The sequence below is a fragment of the Sinohyriopsis cumingii genome, chromosome 2, assembly GCF_028554795.1.
Source record: "Sinohyriopsis cumingii isolate HCF-2022 chromosome 2, ASM2855479v2, whole genome shotgun sequence".
NCBI classification, from domain to species: Eukaryota; Metazoa; Mollusca; class Bivalvia; order Unionida; family Unionidae; genus Sinohyriopsis; species Sinohyriopsis cumingii.
The window spans coordinates 58,524,294-58,549,348 of record NC_142962.1 but is presented as its reverse complement, the minus strand read 5'-3'; the positions used below and the strand labels follow the sequence as shown (position 1 = coordinate 58,549,348).

The 25,055-nt window shown below is 34.2% G+C and overlaps 1 protein-coding gene across 2 annotated transcripts in view; it reads left to right on the top strand.

Annotated features, from left to right (window-relative positions):
- Positions 1-12,804, top strand: part of LOC149804950 (activin receptor type-1-like) — a 47,629-nt gene extending 34,825 nt beyond the window's left edge. The window contains exons 7-8 of one of the 2 annotated variants that reach the window (XM_089946173.1): positions 96-226; positions 12,519-12,804. In XM_089946173.1, the coding sequence (XP_089802299.1) occupies positions 96-226; positions 12,519-12,659 (272 nt within the window). In that variant the 3' untranslated portion in view covers positions 12,660-12,804. The remainder of the gene's footprint in view (positions 1-95; positions 227-12,518) is intronic. The other variant, XM_089946181.1, reaches the window with a different exon arrangement.
- The last annotated feature ends 12,251 nt before the right edge of the window (positions 12,805-25,055 follow it).

Sequence of the window (25,055 nt, the reverse complement as noted above, 5' to 3'; positions counted from 1 at the left end):
AGTTCAAGTAAAGAATCAGGTAAAATATCAGAACTATTTTAGTTCTTGTCCAGCTGTATTCACTTTTTGTCATGCAGACGGATATTGATTTACAGGAATGGTGGAGCAGTACAATGTCCCTTACTGGAACATAGTGCCATCTGATCCTTCTTTTGAAGAGATGCACCAGACTGTCGTAATAAATAAGATAAGACCGATGATACCCACTAGGCTTCTGTCTGAGTCGGTATGTATGTCTTGCATGCTAGCATAAAGATAAAAAGAATACAAAAACATTCCCGGAAAGAAAAAGAAAATACAATAACGAAACAACCAACATTTTAACCCTTTTACACAGTAGTATAGCAAGCCTAGGCTTTAGAACAAGAGACAAATGTTTACCCTAAAGCCTGGACATCCCAGCCAGTGGAGGATTTTTGAAGCCCAAGAACATTCATTTTCCTCAGTCACCTAAACAATGCAAAGAGTTATTGCAACGAATCCTGCTTTACTTTATTAGAGTTATTTCTTATTAAAATGTACAGCATCATATGTGATTTTATTATTACATATGTCATGGTGATAAATTGAAATGTAACTGGAAGTAAAATGATGTTACTTTAATGGCATTGTCACTTTTGGAACCACTTTTTTCCATATAGGAAATACATATGCCCTTATGTACGTTATTCCAGCCTGTGTTCCATACGTTGACATATATCACTTTTGTTTCTCTCTCTCTCTCTCTCTCTCCAGCAGAATGTACAGATTTTTAAAATGTGTAGACCCCTCTAGAGTTCATTTATGCAGGTAGTTATGTGCCGCTAAGAAATGAAGACATGTGTCATTTGTACAATATTTTATATCTGTACAATTACTAGACGACAAACGGTATACATTTCCAGAAAAAAATCTCGTGATTAAAAATGGTACAATTGATCTCTGTTTAAGTAGCAGGCGTTGATTAGTGTTGATTGCAAACTGAAATTAAGTGACAATCTGATAATGGATACAGCGTCTGCTTCCGAGCTAAATTGCAAGGATGCTAAAGTCACATAAAAATTTACGTTTAAATGGGGAAATAAAATAAATGAAGTATGGAAATCTGTATTAGTGAATACGTCATTTTTAAAATCAATTGTTTAAAGATGTTACGCGCTGAAGTCTGTCAGATTCAACCGCACTGTAATCTTTCTACATTTCCCCTACCCCAACATTATCAGTCTGCGCATGTAATGTGGTAACAATAATTAAATCTCTTCAGTTTCATAAGAATACAGTCATTATTTTGACAAAATAAATAATCTGAAGCACGATTCGTACAAGCAAAGTTTGTAAAACGTCGCTGTCCAAACATTTTGTAAAATATTAATCTCTTTTAATCGATGTAGTCAAGCAGTTGTTGATCGTGTTCACAGATCATGCCGAAAACCTATGGAAATCAACGGCTTTTGCCTTTAAAAAGTTTAGAAGGAAAAGAAAATCAACGTTCTCTGATTAGATATACGAAATTATTTCACTCATAAAGTCGAAACATGTTTTATTGCCATTTGTGACAGCGCAACCACTACATTGGATATCTACTCAAAAACGTATATATACTCGATTTATTATATATTTCATAATGAGATACTGAAATATAACAGTGGGAGAAAAATTAAACGACACAGTGACGAATCACTTTTGGAACTATTTTCTCCGTATATGAAGTATATCTGGCCTCGTGTGTGCTATTTGGCTTGCATTTCCACACTTAGGCCTATTTCAATTTGTCTTATTCTTTTCCTACTCTCTCTCTCTCTCTCTCTCTCTCTCTCTCTCTCTCTCTCTTAATACATCTTACAATATAAGCAAGTTGACAATGGAAAGTCACCATCAAGTATGCGTAAAACTGACTCCCCCCACCAAAATAAAAAAAAATTAATTAAATAATAAAGACAAAGCAGTTTTCAATGAATTACATTTTTGTATTTAGTTTTCCACACAAAGTATGCAATTGTCATCTACTGAATGTATGACTTGTTGCTATAGAATACTCCGTGTCACTTATAAGTATAATATACGTGTTATATTCAACAAAAAACGGTACACTTATTTAATAAAATCTATTGATTATATATAGCAATATATTTATTTCAGTAGCAATTTTAAATTTCATCATAATTATGTCTGAAAACAATGAAGAATACAGGCATTGGTTATCATCGAATGCAGACCTAATTTAATTGACAATGCGTCTGTTACCGAAATAGGCTACAAGCTTGCCAAGACATAAATATACAGGGCTGAGCGAAGAAATTAAAATAAAAAGAAATCCAAATCCTTACATGTAATCTCGCAATAATTAAAATGTCTTGTTTAATGATGCTATTTTTCAATGGTATCCCTACCCAGCAATGTTAACAGTACCTATCCTCGCAAGAAATATGTTGGCAAAAATAAAAAATATCTTCATTTTCGTATCAAAACAATCATTGATTGGACAAATTACAAACTCTGGAGCATTATGTGTACAATCTAAATTTGTGAAAAGTCGCGGCTGTAATGCTGTAAAATCAGTAAAAAAAAAAAATTAGGAACGAGAGTGTTAGCGATGTAGTATTGCAGCCGTCGATCGTATTGATGCACAATGGAGGCAAATTATGAGTGATTGGGTAAAATTTACACATCGATAAATACCCAACCATGATCATTTAATCCTATAATAAAGTGGATATGTATTTCACATCTCTGAACTGTTAGTGATATTACTCACTATGACTTACGTAATGTAAACAATTTATAATTAACACAGGCTAGAACAAGTCTTCATTACAACTCGTTTCTTCCTTCGACCACTCGAGAATGAGATATATTATCTATTGGGACTCGTCAAATAGACTCCATTAACGACTTCAAAAGCACATTAAATACTTACGTCAATTATGTTCCACGACACTTTTACAGGGTAAAAGAAGTTTGAAATTATTCATGCCCGACATAGAACAAATTGCAGTTCACTTTAGCAGCATTTATTTACAAAGATGTAATCGGATCACCACTTTGTAAATGTTAGTCTATAGAAGGCACTACTTATTATTTTGCATTTATTACCATGTACAACGTATCGATATGTTTCAGTCGCTCACGTCATATGGTAAATTAACTTTAAATACCTTCTTATGCTGTGACAACGCTTTCGTGTGAAGCAAACATTCGTATTTTCGGTGCCGCTCAGATTTAATGAAAAGTCAAAAAGATTTTCTTAAGCGCAGTTGTTACTATCACGCATGCACTTCCACTGGTCACAAACAAGAGCAAATAGCAATTTCTCATATTTTTCCAAATGATTCACCATCGCCTTGGCAACTAATCGTTCATATATAACCTGCAGCTTTTTGTTGTACTTTATTTATTTATTTATTTTCGTCCCTCCATTTCTTTTGTCAATATCGTCTTTAATTTCTACTCAGTGGTTGAATCATTTTAAGTAACAATTTCAATTTCTCATTGTGACTTCTTTCTTTTCTTTATCCTCGGCTTTGACGTACTTCTTTGCTGTTCATCCTCCTTCTTTGTATACCTTGGCTAAATGCTAACGTTTAACCAGACTCTTCACTTTGACTTTAAAATAATTAAGTTTTTGCCGTTAAAACTTAATATCATCAGCCATATACTCATATTTATATATTCTTACAAGTTTTGTTTCATACAAGTATATTTTAAGCCATCGACATTCGATCTAATCCGTTACCTTCTATATTGGACTTTTTGTAATCTCCATTTATAAAGTTATGACACAAAATATGTTTATATCTACTTAATAAACACTGATATTCTAAAACAAAAAAACAATTACAAAGAGGTGTTATCAACAGACTAAATATCAAAATTAAAGATGAAGACTCGAATTAATTTTAATGGTATGCTAAGTACATATAACTTTAGAATATCTCAAGCAAATACATTTGCTGTTTTTGCTTTATATTAAGTGACACCGATGTTTTTAAATGGTCATAGCGATTTGGATATACAAAAAATTACTAAACCGGAAAATCAATTAGACTCTGGCTAGAAAAAGGTTTGAACTGCTCAAGATTTATTTATTTAAATCAAGAATTATATGAAATGTATTACATCAATATTCAAACGTAATGCGTGTAGAAAACATGCATACATTATTCGAACCAATTAAGCAAATAATTAAAGTTGAAATATACTTTTCAAAGAGTGATCTGGAGAAAATAAAGATGTCTTTCGTCAATTATAATACATTAACACAAATTCAACACTTGCAGAGGGAATTAAAAGATGATGAACTACTGATGGAGATAACAAAAAGTTATAGACTTAAAAACTGGTACATGATCTACTAGTAGCTGTCAGTAATAGTTTGTAGAGGAGTTAAGGAATAAGGTTGGAAGGTTAGCGCAAGTAAAAGTGTAATTAGAGCTGTAAAACACATACAGTTTAACTATCTCAGAGTTAAGAATTCATTTTTTATATAAAGAAACAAGGCATTGTTACTCCCAAACATATGCTATCTTCTGGAAAAAATGAACAGTAGTAAAATATACACTGATAAAGAGCCTCTAAATATTATTGGTGTGGGACATAAAAGTATTGAAAATAAAAATAGGAAAAAAGTACGACGAGATTTTAATGATAGGGAACAAAATGCAACAAGAGAAACAGACGAAATGACACAAGAAAAGAGTAAAAATTTAAAAGATCATAATAATGACGTAGACAAATCAAAACCGTAGCAATAAGTGAAAGAATGAATACAACTCAAACAGGAAAACAAAATAAACAAGAAAAGTCATTAGCAAAATTTGATACGGAATCGAGGTTAAAGACTGTTTCAATTCATGGTATAAATGAAATATTAAATGATCGTACTACAAGATTCCGTGATCATAATACAAGGTTAGATAAATTAGATGATAAACTACATGGAAGTATATTATTTTTTGTTATTTGCCCAAAAGTATTGATGTGGTTAATATATAAAAAAGAAAGTACCATCTGCTTAATATGGATATGAAGAAAGTAAAATATCAAATTAATCGGTTTTGGGGAATATATTATCTGAATATTTATTTTATTAATATACCATTATTCGAAGATCTCTTTGAGGTATTCAGCAAATTGCGATACAGCATTGTCAAATCCATAAGCAGTAGATGCTGAATACCTCAAAGAGATCTTAGAATAATGGTATATTAATAAAATAAATATATAAGGTTGATTAGCAGATTTTATAAACTTAATTATTCACCCAACAAATGATGTCAAATGTGGTATTATATTAATGGCAAATCATAAAAATTATTCTTTTAAAGCAAATATGAATGAATAAATTGTAATGAAAGAAAAATAACGTAGAAGACCTTAAGAAATAAAATATTAGAGAATAAAAGAACCATGTACATATGTTTTATTCGGTGTGAAGAATTGAGGCTGATGTGCGTCCTTTTTGTAAACGTATATTTTAATATTGGTGACAAACCATTATCTCACTGTCATTAAAGATGAAGATGAAATGGTAAGCCAGATACATGTAATTTAGAATATCCAATGCAATTTAATTTCCCATTTTATCAGTTTAATCATAAATAATAGGATAAACATCAATGATCGCTGGGCTAATAGCATTAATAAGTCGTTATCATTATTTAATTTTAAATATGCATAGAAATATGATAAGGAACTGTATATTCAATAACTAAAGATCTGACAAAAAATGTTATACGAATAAAGGTAAACTATCAATATTAAGTGATGCAACTACCGATAGACTATACAAAGACTTGTTGATCGAAGAATACATACGACTTTGGAGTAAAATTAGTTGAAAGATAAACAAAAGAAGATGTTTTAATGACGTTGCCTTGTGAAATATGCATTTGATTATTGGGTGGTAGGAGATATAATAGCTCAACTCCCATGTGAGTATCGAAATGATAGGTTAATTAGTTTATCAAGCAAATTAAGTTTATCCTCATTCCTGATATTATATATCTTATTTTGGTATAACCTAATTAAATTCTTGTTTTGATTAATAGTTGGTTAAATAAATACAATCTAATTTCAGATTTTTTTGAGACAACAAATATCTTAATCCTCTGCATTCCGTTTTATCCTATAACAGTTCCAAACTAATATAGCAACCTTTTAAGACCACAACATTCTTTGATTTGCACGCCATCCGTTTAATATTTAAACATCTAACAACTTTTCTGTTAGCTAATTGTACTCCATATGCATTATTGCTTTTGAAAAGACTTATACCTAAAAACTCTATATTTTATGCCTTAAAACTGTATAAATTAGTATTGTAGACGTTGTCATTTTCAATATTAATGCATAACGAATCTTTTATTAAAGATTTAATTTGTCACCTTATTGTTTCCTTAGCTTGTTGTAATAACAATAATACATACTTATGAAATATCCTTTGAAAATTTTTAATAATTCTTTTCATGAGTACATATTTTATTTACAGTGATTATCTTTATTAAGTTTTCCATTTGTTTTCTAAAGACAGTATTATTTATTAACTTAAAAAGTAAAAATAAAATTAAAACTTATTTAAAAAAGAGCTGTTTTAAATTCATCGGTTGTTTTTTGTGTTAAAGATGCACTAAGTTCGATGCACTACTTTAGCCTCTGTTTTTGATCGAATATATCTATTCTACGAATTCTTTTTTTCTCACTTTCACACATAACGATTACAAAATTTCAAATTATTATTGTGAATAACATATCTTTCTCTGAATGTTAATGTACTTAATAGTTATGATTACTAAAGATTCTGTACCCTTCTCATCTTTGATTGCAGTTGAAATGTCTCATCCTCGCTATGAGATTTTATGGTAGTCTTTAAAATAATCATTCAAATCTGTAGACACTTCTAAATATTTTTCTTTGATTGCCATAATTGCGGTTTTTAACTAAAAAAATATCAAATTTGGTTTTATTTATTGCATTTCTTCTTCGTCTCCCTGTTTAAAGGTTTTACAGTATATGTTAGCACACGGTCGATTCATACCAGTTGTTGATGCATAATATATAACCTTGATAGTGAGTATCGTGTACTCCAGTATTAAGGACGTCAGGACTATCTTTCAAAGTTTTGTGGCTGTTATACCTATTGTGATTTTCCTTATCCTATATAGTATTCAAACTTCTTATTTCTGCTTTCATCCCAGATTCAGTCAGTAAGCAAATATCTTAATCTGTTAGCAATTCCATTCTACCTTATTTGGTTTCAAATTTGCATCATATTCTTCTCTGGGCGCGCTAAAGTAATGAGTTCATTCAAGAGTATAATTACTTACATACACAAATCTAAATTTATCAAGATTATCAAATAAGATTAAAGCATCTATTTAGGGTCACAAAGAAAACTGGTTTGAAACATTTCAGTGATAATCCGATGTCCTAATTACTGCTCGAACGAGAATTGATTACAATTTCTCAATTAGTGGACGCTCGGTTTCATTGCATCTGTCAAATGAATCTATTTGTTCATATGGATACAAATCTTCCCTCAATAACGTTGAGAACTTGTACGCTTCTGTCTTTACTACGTGTGTTGGCTTCGCCACCTTAGTTTCTGTCTCCGTCTACATAAAATGTTCCTTTGTTTCTGTGAATTTATTCTCGTTTAATTTCCGAGGAGGTTGATTCATTAATTGAAGCAAACTTGTATCTGTTTAAACATAATTGAATTTTTTAAAAAAAATTAACCTCTCAGGTCAAATCGTTCCTTATATATATATATATATATATATATATATATATATATATATATATATATATGATCAGGATTTGGTTTTCCTATGGTTTTGATAATAAGATGACAAATTATAAATGATTAAGGGAATTTACTGTACCTATTTCTAATTTCGATTACACTGTAGATGTGCAGAACTTCTGTATTTTCAATGTAAGTTATACTAATTTATTACTGTTACGTGTTTAGGCTCGAATAAACAGTAACACAAGAAAGATTGAAAACAACAAGCTTTAAGAAAAAAAATATTTCCGTGAACAAATTCGTTAAAAATAAAAAATATATGAACTTACGGGTTTTAAGAATCAAATCCAAAAATAATCCAAGAATAATCCACGAATACAATTTTAGTACTCATAATAATAAAATGTTCTAATGATTGCAAGTTCGAGTCCCGACGAAGACTCAAAGATGAAGACGATGACGTATGCTGTAATATGTAGTGTTGAAAATTGGAAATCTGAATTATTTTTTTTATAAAAACTGTCCTTGCTCAAGAATTTTAAATGAGCACACGTATTTAAAAAAGGAAATAATCCTTTTTTAGACCAAGTAATTTGAAATAACTCCAAACAGCAGAACATACACCTTCCAGTGCAAAGAAAAAGCAGAACTCACACTGAAATTATCTCTCCATAACAAAGGTTATATCGCATTCCAAAACGCAAAAGGGGTGACGTGATTATGTTCCAGCACCTCGTCGCAAGTATGTACTTGTTAAAGATCACGTACGCCCATTGTGGCTCTGACTAAAACCAATCGTTCTATTCTAAGAAATAAAAAATTAAAAAATTGTTAACATCTTAAACATGTAGTCACTTCATTACTTCGACAACAACCAATCATTTTAAAATAAAAATAGAACTTATTTACGTGGTTGCTACTAATATTTAATCAAGGTCAGGATCTAGCTCATCACCTAGTTGTTTACAAAACGAATATTCAAGGTCAAACTATTTTCTGGAAAAATTATCACCTCTAGTGAATACATTTAAATTACAATAACATGTAATGAAAAATATTTAAAAAAATGAAAACCGACAAACAATTAAATAGAAATAAATAGATCTTAAATAAGATATAATTAAATCAAATATACATAACAATTACGTTGTAGTCTTTAACGTTTAGTTTTATCTCTTCTTCACAGTTTTGACAAATACTGGTGGAAAATAACGTTTTAGCGGTGCGTGCTGTTATATATATATTTGATTTAATTTATATCTAATTTAATTGTTTGCAAGTTTTAAAATCTTTTTATTTTTTATGTCATTATAAGTCAAAATAATGTTGTTCTGTTTTCTAGGAACTCACACTTTTTCTAGAAAATAATTTGACCTTAATTGTTCATTTCTGCAAACACATAAGGCTGACCTGGTTCCCGACCTTGATTCAAATTTAGTGATAGTCGCGGCAACAAGTTTTTTATTTAAATTATTTTTATTGTGGGATTAATATGGTTGATATCGAGGCTGTATTGGATACGTGACCCTAGGACTGTAAATAGTTTTAGTGAAGTAAACAACTTTTTAAAATTTTATTCTTAGAGTAAATATGAATGTTTTTTGTCAGGACCATGTTGAGAGTACGTGATGTAAACATTATCACATGACCCTTATACGGGTACGCATTCTGCGTTTCAGAATTACTGTATAACCATTGTTTTAGAGAAATAATCTCAGTCTGGGCTTACAGCACTTGAGGTCAATGTGTTTTGTTGCGTCAATTTAGAGTTATTTCGAATTATTTGAATTCAAAAGGATTAATTCTTTTTTACCTGGAGAAATATGCGTGCTCATACAAAATTCTTGAACAAAGACATTTCTTTAATATTTTATTCGGATTTCCAAAACCGGAGTGATATTTTTTGTTTTACAAGGAACTGTAGACGTCAACAAAGTACAGGATACAGCAAATGTCATCGCCTTCCATCTTGGATTCTTCGTCGGGACTCAAACTTGAATTCATTGAAACATTTCAGTATTAAGACTTCTAACATTTTATTCCTGGGCTATTTTTGGATTTGATTCTTGAAACCATAATTTCTTATTTTAGTCATTTTTACAGTATTTTTCCAGGGAAATAAATGACTTGTTACATTTTTTTCAAAGCTTGTTGTTTTCACTCTTTCTTGTGTTGCTGTTTATTCGAGCCTAAACGCGTAACACTTGGTCTGAAACTAATTGTTTCCGATATTAATTTCAAATATTTAGAAATTTAATTATGCAGTCTCCTCTTCTGGAAACTATAGCTTGTGCTCCTTATGAGTTGATACAAAATTAAAAATGACTCTTTGGTGTTTATATTTTGTTGTTTTAATTGTTCATTGAGTATGTTGGTCTTAACGGTTCCATTCCCATTTATGGCCCCAGGCAAAGCAGTTGAGTCCCCATTACTTACTGGCTCAATAATGTTTCAATACGTCATTGATGTGTATGTGTGTGTTGTTTGGAAGTAAACTACTTTTTCCTATTGTAATTTGCAATCAGAATGGAAGCTTTCAAGCATTTCTTACAAAACGTTGGGTGTTTTCTTCTTGGTTAAGGTTTGATATTTCTTAATTGTTCATTTTGGATGATACAAATTTTGATAAATCATTTTCTGTCATATTGATAATGGAGACAATTATCAATATTCGTCGCCTTTGGATAGTATCGGTCTAATATACATTCCTGTATCTTTCTATGTGTTATTTTAACAGGTCTTATTCATTTTTCTCTACTTGTTCACTTACAATGAAATAACAGCTTCCTTTTCTTTTCTTCAATGCCTTGTATATTTATTGGACATTTGTTAAACCAATGTTTGCAGAGAGTATGTTTTGTGCCTGTTATCTAAAAGGATAATCCTATGGGGGGGGGGGTTAAAATAGATTATATTGCTCACAACTAACATTTATTGTAAGAACAAAGGAAAGTTCATATTTTTTCCATCTAATTAAGTAAATATGCACGAATTTCATCCTAATTCATCGATATGCAGTCTTTAAAAACATCCATAAAAATACCATTTTGTATCGACATCTATTTTCCGTCCAAGTTATGTGTGTGGCTCGTCAAACAGTTCTAAAACATTACTTTCAACTTTCTCTCTGTCTACTATGCTTTGTGTTTTTGTTTTGTGACACCAATGTACAAAATGTACGTAATTTTATCTGCATCTACCATTCCGAATTTAACAGATAGATCGAGAAAGCTTGCCAGTAGCTTCTCGAGGGTCGGGGGTTCTTTCTGGGGATTTCCCGGGTTCTTCCTCCACCAGTAATACTGGCTGCCATCATGCCATGTATAGCCTATCGTGTGCTGTAAAATGGCGTTAAACCCTATAAGAACAACAACAACAACAGATCGATCAGGATTGAATTCTACTGAATCAGGATCTTACCATATTGCTTTCATTAAGTACGAGTAAACTTCTTGACAAATAAAACACCTAGACAAGACCACACTGGCAAAAAAATCAAATGGTATTGACCACTTTGGGAGTTTTAAGTTCATTTTAAACTGCATGACTTCTAAATGAGTGTTTTGGTTTTCTTCCAATAATTTCATTTTTAGTTTCATTCAAAACTTTCTTGCAGCTGCAGTAATAACAATAGAACATCTGATCATCTTAAGTAGGATGAATAATTCATACTCTGCTTCCATGTTTACTGATATTTTGGCTCAAATAAAGTAAATGCCGCCAATAGTGTACCACTTGTTTAATGTACTACAGATATTGCATGAGCTACAACCTCCGTTCGACGACGACAACAAGGGTCTGACATTAACATAACAGTACATTATTTCTAATACAATCAAACCAATATGAATATCCATTTTTATGATTGAACATTGCTCCCACTGTTATCGTTTTCCCACATTTACTGTTATCGTGTTCTCTGCTTTTGTTATTAAAATTTCCTATTAAAACAGTATGAAAAGGCGTAGCCCTAGGGCAAGGCGAACGAGGCAACCGCCTTGAGCTCCGCGATTCAGGAAAACAACTCCGCAATGAAGTTTGTTTGCTTAGGGCCCCGTTTGTCGCTTGCTGCCTTGGGGCCCCGCACATCCTAGGGCCAGGCCTGAGTATGAATTCATTCAATTTGCAGGTACCATTGTAACTTTTGGTTTTATCAATGACTTAATTTCATAACACTAATTTTATTACATATGAGTACTATGTCTTAAATGACCTTTGGACTAGTACCTGCTTTAGTGAGACAACATTTTTGCCAGGCTCCCAACTACTGAAAAATTCATAATATCTTTCCATTTTACCATCACATATGTTTATCCATTAATGAATTTTTACTATCTAAAATTGTTTGAATCATGAAAACACCATCTCGCTTACCGTACAGACATCTCTCTTACAGTACAGGTGTCTTGCTTACCGTACAGAGAATACCCGTAACAAAAAATGCCCTTTTACGTCCTCTCATTTATTACTCGAGTGTCTTCTTTGAACACTCTTTGAAATAGGTAGGTAGTCGTCGGTTAGAATATATATATTTCGAGATCTCCTCACCTATTTTGTATTTGAACGATTGTTATGCCACTATTATAAGATGGCCGAATACAGTTATCAATACTTATGATTTTTTGCTTCAGTTAATGATAGTCTATACACGGATGATATAATGTATTGTATCCATCTGTAACATTTTGTATATATATATATATATATATATATATATATATATATATATATATATATATATATATATATATATATATATACATATGACGTTTATTATTCCTTTTTTCCACTATAGAGCCTTCATGGTATATTGACAATCATCAAGGAGTGCTGGCGCCAGAATCCACTTGCCAGACTGACGGCTTTAAACGTGAAGAAGAAACTACAAAAACTTGTGGAAAGTAAAGAGAAGGAAACTTACAACTCCACGACATAATGCAAACGATTTATATCATAACTATTTCGGCAGACTGGTCGGAAGGATATCTTCTACGCAAAAGAGAGAGAGAGAGAGAGAGAGAGAGAGTAATACATCTTATGCACAGACTCATTTTATGATTAATTAAATTTAAACAACGTTTTGTTGAAGATTTTGTCTTTTATGCTATCTAAATCGACCGAGGCATTGCATAACTCTACTGGCTGATGTTTGTTATTAAGCTTATGTGTATAAGTTTACCTCGTCAAAACAAATGATCAGCTTGCGTAAAAACACCGATGCAGTTCTTCACAGCAGTTTGTCTTTCAAAGTTTATATCTTCATATTATCCTTATGTGATGCTTTTCCCCATTCATATTATAATGCATTGGTAGTGCGCCAACATAATCTAATGTAATGGCAGTGCGCCAACATAATCTAATGTAATGGCAGTGCGACAACATAATCTAATGTAATGGCAGTGCGTCAACACAAAATGATGTAATGGGAGTGCGCCAACACAATCTAATGTAATGTGAGTGCGCCAATATAATCTAATATAATAAGAGTGCACCAATATAATCTAATGTAATGGGAGTGCGCCAACACAATATAATGTAATGGGAGTGCGCCAGCATAATCTAATGTAATGGTAGTGCGCCAACACAATCTAATGTAATGGGAGTGCGCCAACACAATATAATGTAATGGGAGTGCGTTAACATATTCTAATGTAATGGCAGTGCGCCAACATAATCTAATGTAATGGGAGTGCGCCAACACAATCTAATGTAATGGGAGTGCGCCAACATAATCTAATGTAATGGAAGTGCGCCAACATAATCTAATGTAATGGCAGTGTGTCAACATAATCTAATATAATAAGAGTGGCCAATATAATATAATGTAATGGGAGTACGCCAACACAATATAATGTAATGGGAGTGTGCCAACACAATCTAATGTAATGGGAGTGCGCCAACATAATCTAATGTAATGGGAGTGTGCCAACACAATCTAATGTAATGGGAGTGCGCCAACATAATCTAATATAATAAGAGTGCGCCAGTATAATCTAATGTAATGGGATGCGCCAAAACAATATAATGTAATGGGAGTACGCCATCATAATCTAATATAATGGTAGTGCACCAACACAGTCTAATGTAATGGGAGTGCGCCAACACAATATAATGTAATGGGAGTGCGCCAACACAGTCTAATGTAATGGAAATGCGCCAGCATAATCTAATGTAATGGGAGTGCGCCAACACAATCAAATGTAATGGGAATGCGCCAACACAGTCTAATGTAATGGGAGTGCGCCAACATAATCTAATGTAATGTAAGTACGCCAACATAATCTAATGTAATGGGAGTGGGCCAACATAATCTAATAAACGGGAGTGCCCCAACATAATCTAACGTAATGGAATTGCATCAATATACTGAGAAGGGAGAAAGAATGAATCATTTACAAGTTAATAATAAATACGGTTTTATTCAATTCCATGCGAGTTTCGATGTTTTCGTCTTTGTTTATTTGTGTGTGTGTGTGGGGGGGGGGGGTTTGCTTGATTTGGGAGGGGGTAGTTTCGTAAGCGGATTAAGCCCACCATATTCTATGGAGGAGACATTATATGTTTTTTTTTCTCATGATGTACGTGTTCAAAACGGTCATAATATTCCGTGCACCCCAGGTAGCTAACAGCTGATGTACTTGTGTATTTAATGAAAGAATATAAGAATCTTTTGACTGTCATTGTTGGCTATACAGTGGAGTGCTTACAAAATGCTCGTTATTAGATCATTTACTTCAATTGGGCCGAAAATATCCGTCATAATGACTGACCAATCGACATTGTTTAGGCATAATCAATTTTTCTGTTCAGGGATAATTTCTGCTCACAGATGAACTAAAGCAACACATATATTTACATAATAAAACCATCTCTAATATATGTGCTATATTTAATATTTTACTTTTAATGCCTGAAGCATAGGTTGTCCACCTTTTTATTTAACCATGTTGTGCAATGTCAGTCCACATGTAACTTGCTTATATCCAGACTAAGTCACTTCCTCCTGCGAAATCACAGTCCCCTTCCCCTCCCCTATCGAAAATTAAATGACTGGTCCTTATGACCGTTTTGAATCGCATGTGGTTTAACGTGAAGACATAATATTCCGTTTCAGTGGTAAATAAATAGGTAATATTTTTTTTAACCTCATGAACCTTATGTAAACTTGTTTATACAACATAAGAATCTTTTGAATAACAACTACCTCCCTTGAGCCGAAAACACTCTATAACAAGTATTGTTAATGTAAAGACTTGCTTGCTTTGGGGAATATTTTTAATATCCCCCGTTGTATACTTTCGATCGCCCATGTGATTTGTTTACAAACCGTTTGTATGTTCTTACACACTGCTCTACAAATTTGAATTTAAAAAATACTGGATTCTGATTGATTGCGGATTATATTCCAGTAAATATTTTATGAGATAATAATGGATTTTAAATGTTGTTAATCAACCGACAAAAATCCTACAGCTTTGCTTAAGAGGTAGTGTCCGTTTCGTTTCGACATATATCATCACGTATCGTCTGTCATCTCTTGTGAATAACGTTTTCTCAGTACTTTAATGTATTCTACAAGTATACTCATATACATCATGGTTGTTTCATATGACGCATTCGTGGACTATATCGGCTGCTGCTTTCATCATAGTGTAACATGACATGCTTTTTTCGACTCATATTAAGGCACAAATTAGGTTTTAGTTTAGATTTGGATAGAGAAGGTCAATAAAAAATTATGGCGTCAAATACAGACGATTAAAAAGGATAATGTAACTGTTTATTATTGTTAACTGCAGATAGGAAACATATGCATTATGTTTTAAGTGATATATTACACCTTTAGAATTACGAACTAACTCGGAGTATAAATATAATATGACAAAAGAAGAAAACAAGTGCCATTGATATTAAATTGCAAACCCTTCTCCACTTCTCTTCCTGAACTATTCGTACCTGTAAAATCAGACTTTGGCTGTTATAGCATGTGTGTGATGGGATTTGTCATAGTTAAGCCAAATATTATTTTATATGTTGAATAAACTTTTAACTGAACCAATGTCTCATTTGTTGTTGTGTTGTTATTATTGTTGAAGTTGTGATTTTAGACATATTTTTCTCGGGATTTATTAGAAGTTATTACTCTTTTTATCTCAGGAACTTTATAACTATATAAGAAAGTACACCCACTTCGTGTCCATTTGAGATATAGTAGCGCTGACATTTTATTTATACATTTTTTTCTTCTCATAATTCCTTATATTCTTAACCTGGAGTATTGTAACATTATCTGAGTATTCGAAAAGCACCACGTTTCCAGTAAATGTTTATTTAAAGTATTAACCTATTATAATTCCTGAATTTTCGTTTAACAAAGTGTCCCCTCCAACTGTCTTGGTTATTTCTAATGTGGATTTTTTCCAGACTTTGCCATTACTTTGATTACATAAATCTTGTACCTTGTCATTTAAAGTGCTGGTATAAAGCAAATTGAAATGCCAATACCATTGGTGTATCAAACTGTGATCCGTCCATGGCGCACTAATACGCAACCGTGTGCTATTGATTCTAGATCAATGATGAATTTCCACACATTTATCATTAGTGATGTATGAAAATAACAATAACAAGTGTTAATAATCCCCGTTTTTTAAATGAATTTATTTATGGTACATAATTTCCTCGCAATCCTTTAGGCTTTCGGTTCCCTTCTGCCCTCTCATGTATAAATGAGGGGAAAAAAATACGCATATCTCTGGAGTGAGAGAGAAAAAGATTTTGGGTTGGATGAAAACTTTGAAATTGAACTTACACCAAGTAACCTACAAGAATATGGTTCGCAGTTATGGTATGTGTGCACTTTCCTTGGGATTTATCTAGAGCTTTTATATAAGCAATGATACAAAGTTGCAACCCCTTTAGAAATTATACGGTAATTATTTTTGTTACGTGGTACACATACTGTAATGTATTTAATGTTTGGTTGTTGCTGTTATTTATTAAAGCTATTACAAAATAGTATTAATTAAATATAAAAATGTACAAGGGCATCTCTCTCTCTCTCTCTCTCTCTCTCTGAACCATCGTAGCATGATACGGGCGAAAATCTATGAAACGAACAGCGTACAGGAGTTCGCTTGTGTCATCCATGGTTGTCTCTGAACATATGAATGATGGTAAAAATTAGGTCAAACCAACCGATGAGAGAGAGAGAGAGAGAGAGAGTTTTATGATCGGTAGTACTGTTATTAAAGCAGAATAATGAATTAGAACAACTGTAAATATTTTAATCACCTCTTCTTGGTTCGTCATTTGGCTTAGTTTCTATTCCACATTAATTTCCATGCGCCGGTAGGTGAATGGCTTAGCGTTCATGTAACGGCGAAGTTCACCAAGTGTTTCTGGTGCTCTACTTTCATCATTAAAACCATCTTTCATGTTGAAATCACAAGTGTGTATTATATTTATTTAATCAATGTGAAGGGAAAAAAAAGAAACTAAAAAGGAAAACAATCAACTTATTAATATGCAAAGGTATTTGTGAATAGCCACAAAAGGCATATAACTACATTTTGCAGCGGACACACTCGGGGATGTGAGGAGCTCATTAACTCGGTCAATACAAAGCTGTCTGTAGTAAATCTTCATTCCGTTCAAAGGGCAAATATATATCGTTGTATGTAATATAAATAAAATATATGTATAGTATGTGCGCTGTAGCAATAATATACCACTCGATGAACAAATTTTTCATTAAAAGGAACCTCGGAAAGCCTCTTTCCCTTTTAATGAAAAATGTATACATCTCGTGGAATTCAGAATAAAAAGTAGTATTCAGATTCTTGTGAATAAAAGCTGGAAAGGACACAATTACGTTTATTGGACATTACTGCCAATTTGAGTATGTCTCGTGGCGGGAGATATGATTGCCGTCGTTATGTGAAATGGAAAATAATTTCCCCAGAATTATTTCAAGTTGAGAGATAGAAACAAGCCATTGAGCTGCATAGGGTTTGGAACTAGAGTTTGTGCAACTGTACTGGTGGTACATAAGTCTATGCGTACTTTACAAACTTTTCAGTTGAACATAATGCTTATCGTCGATGCGTCGAACTTTTAATTACGTTTTTCAGCTTTACAATAGCAGTTATAAATATTTTGTTACACCTTACTGAAAACTGGTCAGTCTTACGGAAAAAATCAACTGCCTTACTGAGACGGACTCGTCAGGGTTGGCAGATCTCTATTTATGGTAACTACTGATTGCATTTTTGGAGAGGTATCTTCAAACGGAATAAATACCATTAGAATTTCAATCAAAACTACTAAGACGGAGAGAGAGAGACAGAGAGACTATGCTATTCCTACTTTTAAAGAGTATCACGAAACTTCCATTCATTCCAATCCACTCACGGCTGCTATCCAGAATGGAGGGCCATTCTGCTCTGAAAAGTAGCGCCTCTTAACAAGTAACTAATAGCAGGCTGTGATTCAATACTGTTATTGTTTGATCTATCTTTTAACCAGCACCACGACCTCCACGGAAACATTAAGGAAGGAATATTCATCCCAGACTGACACCTTTCCAGCCCGCCTATCAGTTAATTGTTCCAGCTCGCCAAGCAGCCATTTTAACTCCTAACAAAGGCATTTTTTGACCAAAGGAAGTTTATTTCTAAAAGGTAGGGTACATTCATTAAGCCTGCGGGCATTTCAGCTCTGTGCTGTTTTGATTATTTCATCAAATCACCAAGCATAAATCTAAAATAATTCCTACTATATCTTTGTCTACTAACTTCTCTGTTCACATAATTTGCCACTTATTTCCTTAAACAGGTACTAGGAACCACACTAGATTCATACCTGGATGGAATCCACACAAGTTATTTAGCACTGGAAAAACCTCTGTGTGATTTTCAATCAAAGGAAAAAAAATCACCATAAATGATCATAATCATAGTCATTTAACAATTCTAGCTGTTTTAACATCTTTCTTTATTCTAACGTCCAATGCCAAATTTTTTGTTCCATTTCCTGAAACAGGTACTAGGAACCATACTAGTTTATGCCTGGACAGAATCCTCACAAGTTATCAAGCTGAAGAAAACAGCTGTGAGATTTTCTGTTAAAGAAAAATCAAAGCTCGCCAAACTATTTACTTCATGACCTATACTTAAACAAACACATTCATTTATTCACTAACCGAAACCCCACTCAGGGATAAACAACAATATTAATTAACTAATAATCATACATACTCAAATTAAGATAACAATAATTAGACAAGCAAACAATAAGAAATGGCCCAGCAAATTAGCAATATTAAAATGGCCCTCAATGCAAGGATAAACCTAATTAGGCAACATAACAATAGCACAAAGAAAACGGCCTTGTGCAATTTGACATACAATCAAGGAAACAAATCACCGCCAATAATTAATCTAGGGCAATTTGATTTCAGTGCCAAACCTAACCACAAGGAACTATGTGCTAAACAATTAACTTATTTTGACGCAACCCTGGAAAGCCAAAACAAAATCAAAAGCAGAAAGGCTCAGTTTCAGCACTGCAGTACCTTTTAGGGACCCTAACCAAACACTTGAAATGGAAAATCCCTATGCTAGAGATAGAAATCAAATCCCCTTTCACTGCCAAAAGGATAACACTGGTCGATCTCTAACATACATCTATCAACAATTAGCGCAGTCACCCAACTAAAAAACAGACTGCGATCTCGATTGACAAATCAACATACCAACAACAACTCTTCTCAGTCAAAACCAATGGCACAAGAAACAAAACGACAAATTAGATCATACTATTAGGACAATTGCAGAACCACCAACCCCCCTCATAAAAATCAAGCAAAACCCAATAATACCACAATAGCCAAACCCCAGGACCCTCTCGGATACCAACAGAAAGACTAATCATAAACAGCTTCAATAAGGTTGCCAAAACACACAAAGAATGAATAAAACTAGGGAAACTGAAATTAAGGGAAGCAACCTATGAAAAGTAAACCCTTTAACAAAGAACCAAACTCAGTAGCCCAAGCAACAACATACCTAAAAAAAAATACAACAAAACCAATTACCAAACAAACCCCACATAACCAAAAACAACAATAAACACCACATTATATTATGGATAACACGACTAAGAACAAATTAATAATATGGCAATGTAAATGTAGGGGTATCACAAATAACATCAATGAACTAAAAATCAAACTCAAAGATCAAGTTTCAGAGCCTGATATAATTTGCATTCAGAAAAATAAGATCACCAAAAAAAGAAAACCAGGCAAAATACCCAAAATCCCAGGATACTCCCCAGGCTACTTTAGAAACTGTACTAGCAGGCATGGAGGGGGCCTCGTAATCGTTTTCATAGAAAACGTTTCAAATATAACTCCTGTGAACATAATACCTACACCAGGTAGTAGCGAGACATTCGAGCTACAATCTCTAAAAGTCCAAGCCTGAGGGGGTAGTATCCAAATTTTCAACATATACGACCCGGGAGGAAACGCTAACGTTACAAATCTAACAACCTATAGACAAATTACCAAACACAGAATAGAAGACGGCATCGTCATCTGCGGCGACTTAAATGCACACAACGAACGGGGAGGGGGGGGGGGGGGTAAGTAGGACAAACAAAAGAGGCAGGTTGGTTGAGGCATGGACAACCGAATCCAACCTGACCATCCTCAATGACGGGACTAAAACGCGTCTCAATCCGGAGGATGGTTCTCTCTCGGCCATCGACCTAACCATATGTTCGCCAAAATAACCACAGCTAATTGACTGAGAGCGAAACAAAGCGACTCATTAGGCAGCGACCGCTTCCCAATCATCATCACCCTGCATATGGTGGTGCAGTTCAACTCCATAAGTAAACAACCCCGTTGGAAACATGATAACACTGATTGGGAATCGTAAAGTAAATAACTAACAGAAATTAACACCACCACCTTAGAAAATGATGATATAAATAGATATTATGAAAACATAATTAGCACCATTCAAGCAGCAGCAACAACTAGTAGACCAAAAAACTAGTGGGACACAATCTAAACAAACTGTACCCTGGTGGAACAATCAATGTAAAAGGGCCCATAAAGAAAAACGAACTACACTTAAGAAATTTAAATGCTCAGGTAACTTTATAGACTTTACATCTTACAAGGAAAAGGAAAAAACCTAAAACAAATAATTAAATAGGCAAAGGAAAATCTTGGCAAAACGTCTGTTCTAAAATTTTATTAACACTAGCTGAAAACAAGTATGGGATAAAATTAAATCAATTAGAGGAAAAACAGTCAAAACCACTCCCAAAAAGCAGATGCCAACGCAAATAAGGAAAAAAGCAGACAAACTAGCCAACCATTTCACTACAATGAGTAGCGACCTAAACCACACCCCAACATTTCAACAACACAGGGAAAAAGTGGGAAAAACTCATAAACATCTATTTAAAGACCTAGGTCCAAAAACATCTAACTTAAATAGCGAAATAACACTATACGAGTGGGGAAATAGCATTGGGATCACACAAAAATAGAAACTTCTCCAGGGGAAGACCAGATACATCCTATGTAAAAATTTACCCGAAAACATTACGAACTCAGTCCTAAAGCTATTAAGCACAATTTGGACCGTAGGTAAATTGCCTGATAAATGGAAACATGCAATTGTAATCCCAATCCCAAAACAAGGTAAAGATCCCGATGACATTAATTCTTAGAGATCCATCTCCCTCACAAAGAGCATCTGCAAAATCATGGAAACTATAATAACAAATCGACTGAAATACCACTTAGAAAGCAACAACTTAATAACCGAAAATCAATGCCGATTTAGAAACAAAAGATCAACTACGGACCAACTTATGCGGTTGGAAGCGCCATTAAAATTGCATTCAACCCTAATCGAAAAGTGGACAGGAATTTAAATAACAGTATTCTTTGACCTAGAAAAAGCTTTCGACCACGTTTGGACAAAGGGCTAAATAGCCACATAATGATAACACTGGACAACAAATTTTTACAAAAGTCATGTTACTGAAATAAAATTAGTCAATTCTTATCAATTTTTATGTGCTGAACACGAATATGACAGTCAAATTGCAAAATTGGCTCTAGTTTTTTTGTAATCTGCAAGAAATTAATGTTTACATAACGAAATGCATTCCAATAGTAAAAGGTCAACTGTAATAGCCTACCTATAAAAAATCAAGTCATTGACTACATCTTAGATTTCTTCGCCTGTCTCTTGTACAGCTGTTCGGGAGCATCTCTGAGGAGTGTCCAGCAGTAGTCAGCCAGCATTGTAGTGGACCATTTTCCCTGGTATCTTTGTTCCATTGTTGCGATATCTTGATGAAAACGTTCGCCGTGTTCATCACTAACAATACCACAGTTGCTAGGAAAGAAATCCAAATGGGAATGAAGGAAGTGAATCTTTAGAGACATATTGCAGCCAAGTTTCTTATACTTCATCAACATGTCTTCTACTAGTTCCTTATAGTTTTCTGCCCTAACATTTCCGAGGAAGTTTGTAGAAACTAGGCGAAAAGCATTCCATGCTTGTTTCGCGTCACCTTCCAGCAAGTTGTTGAACCGGTCATCTTTGAAAAGCTCTCGAATCTGAGGACCCACAAAAACTCCCTCTTTAATCTTTGCTTCGCTGAGTCGAGGGAATTTTTCATGCAGGTATCGGAATGCTGGCAAAGTCCGGTCAATGGCTTTCACGAAGTTCTTCATCAAACCTAGTTTGATGTGAAGGGGTGGTAGCAAGATTTTCTGAGCCTCAACCAGAGCTGGGTGTTGGATATTCTTCTCTCCAATGGCTACATTCTGCCTGTGAGTCCATTCCTTCCTCATGTAGTGCATTTCCCTTGCTCGGCTATCCCACTCGCATAAGAAACACATGTATTTTGTATATCCTTGCTGCAGTCCCATTAAAAGGGCAACTACCTTCAAATCACCACAGAGGTGCCAGCTGTACTTGTTATACTCAATGGAATTCAGTAGCTGCCTTAAGTTATCGTATGTCTCTTTCATGTGGACAGCATACGCTACTGGAATAGATGGAAGAATGTTTCCATTGTGCAAAAGCACAGCCTTGAGACTCAGTTTCGAAGAGTCCACAAATAGTCTCCATTCTTGTGGGTCATGAGTGATTTTTAAAGCATTCATGAGGCCCTCAATATCGGAACAGAATATCAGATTACTTTCCTTTCTGAAGAAAGGCTCCAATTGCTGGTGGCGCTTTCGATATGCAGTAATTGTGACATCTTCTTCTAGAAGATTCCATTGTTGGAGTCTTGATCCTAGCAATTCTGCCTTGTTCTTTGATAAGTCCAAATCACGAATCAGGTCATTTAGTTCTTCCTGTGTTATTCTGTGTGGGGTTGATGATACACCACAGTGAAAATCTGGATCACTGCATGCTGATGGACCAGGAGAAGAACAGGTCGACTCACCTTTGTCTTCGTCAGATGAATCAAGAGAATATTCTGCTGGAGGTTCTGGAATAGGAAGTCCCTCACCATGTGGAACTGGTCTCAATGCAGACGGAATGTTTGGGTAGACTATTCTCGACTTCTTTCGCTTCGTTATTCCGCCGGAAAGAGGAGGAACCAAGCAGAAGTAACAGTCATTTAGGTGGTTGCTTGGCTCTCTCCACACCATTGGGACTGCAAACGGCATTGATGACCTTTTGCAATTCAACCACTGTGAAAGCTGTGTTGTACATGTAGCACAGCATATATGCGGAGCCCAAGGCTTGTCTTGGTCACCAACCTTGCATCCGAAGTAAAGATGATATGCCTTCTTCACTTGAGAATTGATACTTTTCTTCTGGTTGGCAAATGTCACTTCCCCACAAATATAGCAAAAATTGTCCGCGGTATTAACACACTTTCGAGGCATTACTGTTCTTTATTGTACGTAAATGGATAAAATAATAAGTTTTATGTAACAGTAGCTTGAACTGTCTCGCACAACGTCTAAAATATTTTAAATGCTGAACCTATCTGATTGGGCTTTATATAGTACACTGCTTACGTCAGCTTCAGCAGCCGCCTGGCATTAGTATAATAGGCCTACACATGTATAGTACACTGCTGACGTCAACTTACTTCAGCAGCCGCATGGCATTAGTATTGCATTGCATCAGAAAATGATGCAATCAACTGTGGATGATGTGAGCATGATGGTATTATGCAATGTTACATCATTATTCCGGATGTTGCTGCAGTCCTACTGGAGAAATTTACACAGTGAAACATAGAAAATGAGGTATATGAATATCTTCAAAACGAGAGCCAATACAAATTTTTCACGGTTATATTCGTGTTCGGCACACCAAAATACTACAGATTAGGGCCTTTTCAAGTCAGTAATGATTTCACTGTTGACCAGTGTAACTAGAGTTGGGGGACACTTGCTCGGAAATATGCTCCTTAGAAAATGATAACTGCAAGGGAGCTTACTCAGCCCCACACGCTTTAACTTACCAACCCCCAAAAAGCCCATATCAAATTTGTCAAAGTAACACGATTCCTGGATATGTATCATGATGAAAACCGTAACTGGGGACAACGCAATCAATTTAACAAATAGCTGCAATAAAGATCTAAACTTAATGAAAAACCTTAACGGGACCATCTGGGGATCCAACCAGGAAACATTATATAGGGCACTAATAAGATCAAAATTGTATTACGGAAGCCAGATATACAACTTGGTTCCACAACAACGCCTCAAAAAAACTAGACACGATCCAACAGAAAGCACTAGTTTTCTGTACAGGCACTGTACTGTCTGTATAATTAGCTGTACAGGCAATGTACTGTCTGTATCATTAGCTGAGCTCCAAATTATAACTGGAGAACTACCATTGCATCTAAGTACACATGAGCTAATCATAAGATATTCGGCACTAATGACAACCCACCTAAATACACATCCCACCCGAATAGCCATTGATAAATGCAATAGAACATTCAGTAGCAAAATAATTCCAAAAATCTCAGCAGGAAAGCTAATACACCAACTAATTGGACAACTCACAATACATAATTTCCAGGCCGAAATAACTGAACACCTCAACCCAACCCCCTGGATTAACACAAAAACCATCAATCAACACGTAAATCACGAAATTTGGTAACATAACGGATCAAGAGCTAAAGTTAAAAACAGTTACAACAACGGAAATTATGGCCAAATGTCCTAATTCGGTGAAACTTTACACTGACGAATCCAAATCGTTTGCCAAAGTGATGTTGAATTGCTTTGGGGCAAAATGACACAACCACC